We start from the raw sequence: 10,029 nt of genomic DNA on the forward strand, positions 1-10,029 counted from the left end.
GAAAATTTCTGTAGTTACGATCCTTTAAAACCCCATCATTGTGCCCTAAACATCACCAATTTAGAGGAAAATTCAATGTACGATTTTTTTACACGTCCATCTAAGTGACGGAGCCTAACCGAGCAAGACAGATACGAAAATAGTCACCTGAGTTTTTATATATAAATTGTTAATGAATAGTGTATTTACTAACCAAGAATCCATGCATAATTAAGATCGTTAAGGAATGTAGTTATTGAAGCGCATGAATACATTATAACGAGAGAAGTGTTCTGAAATCTTGGCGGTTAAGGACGAAAATTCAACCTTAGGAACAATAGAGAATCAGCAGCCCGGGGGGGAAGAGGTTTGTACGAAGCGTTATGACACACTGGTGGTGGTGTGGAGTGTCTGACCCCACTTCCTATGGTTGTTTAAGTGTGTCTCCGCCAGCAGCCTCCAGCTCAGTCCTGCCCCGACCACCATGGCTGCTCCACCTGTTATCCTGTCTGCTGTGTGGCTCCTGTTCCTCCTGCTGTGTGGCTCCTTTGCTGGTGAGTACCTGCTTACTGAACTGCTTCTGCTGTTTAGATGTGTACCCGGTTCTGTGTGCTTCTGCTGCCGTGATGAGTACCGTGTAGTGTGTAGTAATGCTGCCGTGTTCATGTGTACATGATCCTACGTACTACTGCTGCTGCGTTGATGTGCACCTGCCGTGTGTACTAATACTGTCGTGTTCATGTGTACCTTGCTGTGCTGGCGCTAAGAATATTCGGTCCTGAAAATGTGGTCCCGAAGATTGGTCCCCTTGAAAATTGTGACCCTAGGGAAGTGTTAAGGAGAGCGCTATCACCTGGAGATTTGTTTTGTTTGTCTAGAATGTTTTCAATTATGGTGGGGGAAATGTGATAAAGGAGTAACTAAACTAACCTAACCTAACCTAACTTAACCTAACCTAACCTAACTTAACCTAACCTAACCTAACTTAACCTCACCTAATTTCCTGCGACCCCCCATATCTATATATATTTACTTATCGTATGTGTATTATAGCATGTGTATATATATTTTTTTTATTAATAGGTCATCTCAAACACTCTACCTTTCACACACACACACACACACACACACACACACACACACACACACACACACACACACACACACACACCTCTCTCTCTGCACTTCAACATATTGTCCCTCCCCAAACGCACTTCTCTCGGCCAGACACCTCACTCTTTCCTCATCCACCTCCCACCACATCACTCTCACCATCACCTCTCACCATCACTCTCCTCAATTCATCACTCTCCTCACCATCACTCTCTCACCACCACCCTCTCACCATCACCCTCCTCACCATCACTCTCTCTCACCACTACCTCACCATCACCTCTCACCATCACTCTCTTGACATCACCCTCCCCCATCACCTCCCCACCACTCACCTCCCACCCCACCACCCCCCCACCCACCCTCACCCACCTCCCCACCATCACCCCCCCACCACCTCCACCCATCACCTCTCAACCATCACCCCCATCACCTCCTCTCACCATCACCTCCCCCACCCACCTCCTCACCACCACCTCCACCACCACCTCCCCACCATCACCTCTCCTCACCATCACCCTCCTCCGCACCACCTCCCCACCACTGCACCTCCTCACCCCACCTCTCCTCACCACTCCTCACCTCATCACCTCCTCACCACTACCTCCCACCTCACTACCTCCCACCACCACCACTCTCACCTCACCTCCTCACACCATCACCTCCTCACCACCTCCTCCTCAACCCATCACCCCCACCATCACCCTCTCACCAATACTCTCACCATCACTCTGTCACCATCACTCTGTCACCATCACTCTCTCGTTCATCACTCGTCACCATCACCTGTCACCCATCACTCTCACCATTACTCTCACCATCACTCTCTCACCATCACTCTCCTCACCATCACTCCTCCTCACCATCACTCTCTCACCATCACTCTCTCACCATCACTCTCTCTCACCATCACCCTCTCACCATCATTCTCTCTCACCATCACCCTCTCACCATCACTCTCTCACCATTACTCTCTCTCTCACCATCACTCTCTCTCACCATCACCCTCTCACCATCATTCTCTCTCACCATCACCCTCTCACCATCACTCTCTCACCATTACTCTCTAACCATCACTCTCTCTCACCATCACTCTCTCTCACCATCACTCTCTCTCACCATCACTCTCTCTCACCATCACTCTGTCACCCCAACAGCTGGTCTGGACTGCACGGTGCGAGAGGACGAGATCGCGTGTTCGTCTGAGGCCAAGTGCGTCAAGATGCGTTACGTGTGCGACGGCGACAACGATTGTGCTGACGGCGAGGATGAGGACCCGGAACTATGCTACGTGGGTCTTCTTTTTACGTGTTGTTAGGTTAGGGTTAGGTTAAGGTTAGGTTTAGGTTAAGGTTAGGTTAGGTTAGGTTTAGGTTAGGTTAGGTTAGGGTTAGGTTAGGGTTAGGTTAAGGTTAGGTTAAGGTTAGGTTTAGGTTAGGTTAGTTTAGGTTAAGGTTAGGTTTAGGTTAAGGTTAGGTTATGTTAGGTTAGGTTAGGTTAGGGTTAGGGTTAGGTTAAGGTTAGGTTAGGTTAAGGTCTGACTGGGCTGAGGTGAGAGGAGGGGAGACAGTAGTACCCCACAATGATACACTTCCTCTCTGCCCTCTCTGGTATTGTTCACCCCCACCCCCCCCTCTCCAAACCACTCTCACACACTCATTCCTGATCCCCATACACACTCACCCCCACTCACACACACTCTCTCTCCTCCCAGCCCCCTCTCACACACACTCTTACATCATCATTCACAGAAATTTGAACGTTCATTGTTTCCTTGAACTATGACTGAGGGAATGTATCTTGTTAAGTGTCGTATTGTAATATTTTAGACGCCAATTTGAGTTTGGTTTGTGTTTGGTAATGTTAGGTTGTTGGTAGTGCATTTATAGTCGATGCTGGGTTGAAGAAAACAATAGTGAAATTAATCCTTTGAAATTTTGAATATATTTTACTCTCTCTCTCTCTCTCTCTCTCTCTCTCTCTCTCTCTCTCTCTCTCTCTCTCTCTCTCTCTCTCTCTCTCTCTCTCTCTCTCTCTCTCTCTCATTTAGTTAATATCAGATGTACTACAAAGACTTTTAATTTACTTACAAAGCAACAAGTTAACAGGTCGTTACTTCTGCATTTCTGGGGATTTTGACGAATGGAAAATAACATGACACACTGAATTACTGATCTACGAGCATTGTGTTGTGGTAGAGACCCAAACACTGTCAGTTACATATTATTATTATTATTATTATTATTATTATTATTATTATTATTATTATTATTATTATTATTATTATTATTATTATTATTATTAAATCCTCTGTTAAACTAAGTCTCAGTTCCAGCTACTTACATTATCAAGAATATTAGAAGCTATTAATTAACTCTTCAAATACAAATAGTCACATATAGTCAAACAACAATAACTGACAAAGCGTGTTATGAGTTGAGGTACAAATTATTGGAAAAGCTTAGGCTAATGACTATATCTGTGATGTTAAGATGGAGTTGTGTTTCAGGTCTTCAAGTCGCACTTCGGGTGTGATAAAGGGGAGGTGAACTGTAAGAGAGACGGCGTGATGGAGTGCATGAAGGTGTTGAACTACTGCCAGCAGATTGACCCAGTCTGTGAGGGCGACGTAGACCCTAAGATGTGTAAGGTGAGTCGCCTACCCTCACACACACACACACACACACACACACACACGTTAACATTCTAAAGTTAACTCCTCATCAGTATACTGTAGATGAGAGAACACATTTACTGTCAGTCTCTCTCACTACCTCTCTCACTCTCTCACTGTCTCAATCTCTCTCACTCATTTTTTCCTCCCTCACACAGGTCCTCCTCGACAACACTGTGCAGACCTTCAACTCCATTTCCCTCCCCGCTGAAGGTCCCTCGGGTAAGTCCTCCCTCGGGTAAGTCCCCCCTCGGGTAAGTCCTCCCTCGGGTAAGTCCCCCCTCGGGTAAATACGCGCTGAGGTCTTCGGGTGATTCAAGCCTATATACATCAAATGGGGGTAATATATTCTGGTATATAAAAGGGTGTATTCGCCTAACAGCGTCTTTATTCTGGTATATATATTCGTCTGTTTACAAGCTTAATGTTCGGTATGCATCTACAGAAAGAAAAAGGAGCTAAATTTGGTATATTCATATGTTTAAAGAATTCAATTTTAGGGATATTCGTCTAGATAACTTTAATTAGGTATAGTCTGGTATATCCACCAATGAGTATAGTCTGGTATATCCACCAATGAGTATAGTCTGGTATATCCACCAATGAGTATAGTCTGGTATATCCACCAATGAGTATAGTCTGGTATATCCACCAATGAGTATAGTCTGGTATATCCACCAATGAGTATAATCTGGTATATGCACCAATGAGTATAGTGCGATATATCCGCAATGGAGTATAGTCTGGTATATCCACCAATGAGTATAATCTGGTATATACCAATGAGTATAGTCCTAATTTATATTATCCGCACCAATAGGTATAGTCTGGTATATCCACCAATGAGTATAGTCTGGTATATCCACCAATGAGTATAGTCTGGTATATCCACCAATGAGTATAGTCTGGTATATCCACCAATGAGTATAGTCTGGTATATCCACCAATGAGTATAGTCTGGTATATCCACCAATGAGTATAATCTGGTCTACTCATGTGCCCACTGCCCCTACAGAGCCCAGCTGGCGGAAGAGCGAGGTACTGGGTGACGACCTGGTGGCCATCCTCAACAACACCATCAGCCATCCCGACTGTCCCGACATGTTCACCGTCGTCGGCGACCAGTGTCTCTCCATCTTCTCCGTCGGCAAGGTCCTCCTCCACCACCCCTATACCACCCTCACCCTCCAGCTCCACTCACACACACCCTCCACCTACCGCCTCCACTCACACACCCTCCACCTACCGCCTCCACCCACATACACCCTCCACTTACCGCCTCCACTCACACACCCTCCACCTACCGCCTCCCACTCCACACCCACCTCCACCTACCGCCTCCACTCACACCCTCCACCTACCGCCTCCTCCTTACACCCTCCACCTACCGCCTCCACTCATACACCCTCCACCTACCGCCTCCACTCAGCCACCCTCCACCTACCGCCTCCACTCCACCCTCCACCTACCGCCTCCACTCCACACCCTCCACCTACTGCCTCCACTCCACACACCCTCCACCTACCGCCTCCCACTCCCATACCTCCACCTACCGCCTCCACTCTTCACCCTCCACCTACCGCCTCCTCCTTACACCCTCCACCTACCGCCTCCACTCCCACACACCTCCACCTACCGCCTCACTCCACACACCCTCCACCTACCGCCTCCACTCCTTACACCCTCCACCTACCGCCTCCACTCACACTTCACACCTCCCACTTACCGCCTCCACTCATACACCCCCTCCACCTACCGCCTCCACTCCCGCATACACCCTCCGCCTACCGTCTCCCTCCCTTCACCCTCCACCTACCACTTCCTCCACTCACACACCCTCCACCTACACCAGCAAAGATACACACATTCCATACATACACTCACAAGCATATGCATATTTATACAAAAATACGAGTACACACACACACACACATAAATATTTAGGATCGGCTCGAGATAAACGTAATTCTGAATGTCTATAGTTGTCGGCGTCCTGCTGTAATGACCCTAGAATTGTGTGTGTGTGTGTGTGTGTGTGTGTGTGTGTGTGTGTGTGTGTGTGTGTGTGTGTGTGTGTGAACAGTATCAAGACAGTGTTTGTTTTGATCAGGTAAGCTGGGGAGAAGCACGGGCGTTCTGCAAGGTGATCAACGGGGACCTCCTCACCTTCAAGAGCGTCAGTCACTTCTCTACCGTCATTCAGCACCTCCAGCAACACCGTCAGTAGCCCCCTCAAAAGTTCTAAAAAGTTTTAATATTGTTCTTTGTCGAAAGTTTAAAAAGTTATTAGTTTTCGTTATCAGAAGTTGAAAAAGTTTTATTACTTCTCTTTTTCAAAAGTTTTAAAAGTTTTAATAGTTTTTTCTCAGACGTTCTAAGTCTAACTTCAACGGTTACTTCCTGATATGTTTAAAAATTACTACCTCCCCTAACCAAAAGTTCCATATTTTCACACTTTTTCATCTTTAAAAGTTCTGCAAGTTTTAAAGTGTTTACAGCAGGACAAATACATAACCTAAACATTTCACTTTATAACTTCGATTCTAATTTGAGATTATTAATAGTTTGTGTTTTATTTTGTGCCACAGAGTTGACGACAGACTTCTGGCTGGGCGGCCGTCAGATGGAGAAGGGACAAGGGTGGACGTGGATAGATGATTCCGCCATGGTGCTGGGCTCCCCTTACTGGGCTGTCAGGTATGTGTTATAAGGCTCCTATGGGCTAGGCTCCTCTTACTGGGCTGTCACTCTTAAAGGTTCATAACTTCAAACGTTGTTATCGCCAACAAGTAACGTAAAAGACATTGTCCCAAAAGTTTTCAAAAATATAGAAACCGCTGGATTAACACCACATGACCTTAACTACAGTCCGTCCCAAATTGTAACCACCACTCGCCCCTTCCCAGTGTGCCTTCGACAAACTTCTCCATAAACACCCAAATACAGTACAGTACAGTACAGTACAGTACTCAGCACTATTGCCTCGACTGTCCCGCAGTGAGGGTCGTCCTGCTACAGAGAGAGTCGATCATCACAGTATCATGTCACCACTTCCTGGTACTCCATAACGTGAATGATCTGAACGCCACTAACACTTTGGTGGTGCTGATTGAAAGTGACTTGTGCTCCCCTTGAGTGTGTACCTTTACTCAGTTCACCCCCTCCTCACCACCTCCCCTTTATGTTATAAGCTACACAAAATGTAAGAGCTAATGACACGCGGTCCCCTTTGTTCCCTCCGTCAATATAATACAATTGGAATATACTTAAAACTTAAATTCATTCACATTTCAGAACAATAAATATCTATCAATATTATAATGTAACACTTACCAAGGGACGGCCACATCTAGGTGTTGGTGACGAGCTTTCCTCACTCCCTCCTCTCTCTTGTTACTGAGGAAGGAAAATTGGGCTGTTAATTACATCACTTTTAAACAGAAAGAGAATCATTGGAATGAGTGGGAGTTTGTGTGTGTGTGTGTGATGTTAACGTTGAAATGCATATATATATATATATATATATATATATATATATATATATATATATATATATATATATATATATATATATATATATATATATATATATATATATATATATATATATATATATATATATATATATATGTGTGTGTGTGTGTGTGTGTGTGTGTGTGTGCGTGATGTCCTTAAGCGCAGAAAACCTCTCACAAACAGATGTATAAGTCAGATATAAATATAAAGGAAGATAATGTCCAACTATCGACACTCACTGACCACCAACAATAACTTCCTCCCCCAGACAATACGACGAGTGTCAGTCGAGGAACGTGACCACTGCCAAACACTCGACCCGCAAAGCCAACAGCGCCACCTGTTACAACTACCGCCAGGCACCTGAGCCCATCCTGCGAGGATACTGCGCCTCTCTCTCCTACCAACACTACTTCTATATGACCGACGAGGACTGTCTGGACCTGAAGAGTCCTCTCTGTGTCACCACCTAGCTGTTTTGTACACCACTACCAGAGCTACTCCCTCGTGCCCTTGTTGCTCTCTACATCTTCATCTCTACTAGGACTATATACTTTAATTCTCCCGTGTGGTATTGTAGCAGTGACTCTCTACATCTAAGGATAATATTGTCTACAGGTCACCCGTGTGTTCATGTAGCTTTCTTCGTCTTTACCAGGACGTGTGCTTCACAACAGTCCTTTCAGAGTCTTCACCTTATCCTCTGTAGCTCACGTCCTTTATATGGTTACAGGTCTGGCCGGCTAGCTCTCTCTGTACTGACAAAGGATCACAGTTGACATTTTTAGTTGGCGGTGGTAGCTTTAGTACAATAGTTTACACGTTAAACGAAGAGTATCTTTTTTTTTTTAAGTTTGGAAATAAACATCTGCATATTTTAGGATTTTGCGGAAAACACATTTCGCTTTATGACTCGAAATTAACAAAATGTTAACTTTACCTTTATTGCATTTTTTACAAACAAGTATCACACTTGTCTTCTAGAACAATCCTTTACGCCTCGCTTATCATTATCATGACTAGGAGAACTACTTGCCCTGTCCACCACCACCACCACCACTGCCCAAATACTGTACTCAAGGCTAAATCTTAGATCTTTACAACGGTTGAAGAATATTTGTTTCGTGCACTTTATCTCTTAATGGTTGGTGTTCCCTTTTCTTTCCCTTACGTATAATATCGAGAGAAATCTGGTAACGTCAAATCACCTTTGTCATTATTGTGTCATAAGCGACCCAGTCAGGTACGAAACGGAGTAAACATCACACTGTTGTAAAGTTTCAACACAAACCGGGCATCGGTGTTTTGTACTTCGTAGCAGCATCAACCAATAATAAGATAACTACACTGCCACTTCCACCAATTATAAGAGAACAATGCTGCCACCTCAGTCTCTCAGGTACAGGACAGCTGTATTGATCGTAATACTACTCTATAAATTCAGTCCGTTACAAAACTGTCCTCATCTGCCGCATCCATGTAAAGTTGTTGATGGCCTGTTGATGGCCCGGCCCACCATTACCTAATAGATCAGCGTATCTGTCGCGCGAGAATTTTGTTTACCTGGCAGCCTGACTCAGACAAATCAACACCTGGCGACGTCTCTTCACGCTATCGATAAACATGCTTTGTGAGTAATTAACAACGACAACAAAATCACAGCTTGTAACGAGAATTCCACAAATAAGTATAAGAAATGTGTAATTTCATTTCATAGACAAGTTTGATAATGGCCATCATCATTATACGGTGATGTTATGGTGCATTATTACCCTAGCAACCAATCCATGTGTCTGAGCTGTCGGGGTTGCTAGGGTCAAGACGAAAGTGAACGGAGCATATTCTACAGGTCAATTCTTATTCGTTGTAAACACTTATTTACTTTTTACCGTCAGGTGACAAAAGTGACTATCTCCGTTGAAGGTAACTCGCTGAAACCTATTTCGTAAAGAATTATTATGAGTTTCCTGTAAACAACTTTGTTAACGCCTGTAGTAATACTGATCAATAAATACCAACTTAACACTGCATCCTTTTAATATCCTTCCCTCATAGGATTAAACTGGCATCTCATTTTGAGGCTGCAAATGTTTTGGCTCTTGAGAAAAGACGTGGACAAGCATTAGGCAGACCAAGATGAGATGTTCAATGACAGAATTTTGATTATACTGTAATATTGTAGAGCCAACAGCCCGCGCTCTGCCTTAAGTTTCGTAGGTGGTACTGCTTCTAACTTGCAGCAGTATTACGTATTTTAAGATAAAAATACCAAGTACGGTGCCCCGCAAAACCGTTTATTTTGTAAGTCAGGCGACACTATCAACTGAACCCGTATATCCTAACGTAACAAAAACTTAGGCGGGTTAAGTTTAGCTGGGTTAGGTTAAGCAAGGTTATGTTAGAGTCGTATAGGTTAGATTACTAAAAAAGAAAAACAATGGCTTTATTATCGGTTCTGTTCGCAGTATCCTTCTAACATTGGCACTCTCGAATGACGTACAGCTTTCACACGGTTGCATTATCACCACCTCCTGCCGAACGAGTCATTACACATTTCCTGTAAGATGTCGTACACGAGGGAGTTGTGACTACTGCATTTCAAGTTCTTATCTTATCGAAGATAGTGCAATACTTCCGTCTCTTTCTAGATATCCATATTTAGGCTATTTTATAAAAGTTTTCTCTTAAATCAAACTTTACGCTGTGAATCAATATTATCATTGTCATGATTATCATTCTTACATACG

General features: G+C 44.1%; 1 protein-coding gene across 1 annotated transcript; it reads left to right on the plus strand.

Annotated features, from left to right (window-relative positions):
* The first annotated feature begins 399 nt into the window (after window positions 1-399).
* LOC121867945 lies at window positions 400-9,307 on the plus strand. Its single transcript, XM_042368094.1, has 8 exons — window positions 400-533; window positions 2,250-2,383; window positions 3,602-3,742; window positions 3,925-3,988; window positions 4,782-4,918; window positions 5,877-5,985; window positions 6,355-6,463; window positions 7,551-9,307. The coding sequence occupies exons 1-8, from the start codon at window positions 464-466 to the stop codon at window positions 7,753-7,755; spliced, it is 969 nt and encodes a 322-aa protein (XP_042224028.1). The 5' UTR covers window positions 400-463; the 3' UTR covers window positions 7,756-9,307.
* Window positions 9,308-10,029: the final 722 nt, after the last annotated feature.

Source organism: Homarus americanus, unplaced genomic scaffold, assembly GCF_018991925.1.
Source record: "Homarus americanus isolate GMGI-L3 unplaced genomic scaffold, GMGI_Hamer_2.0 scaffold37032, whole genome shotgun sequence".
Lineage (NCBI taxonomy): Eukaryota > Metazoa > Arthropoda > Malacostraca > Decapoda > Nephropidae > Homarus > Homarus americanus.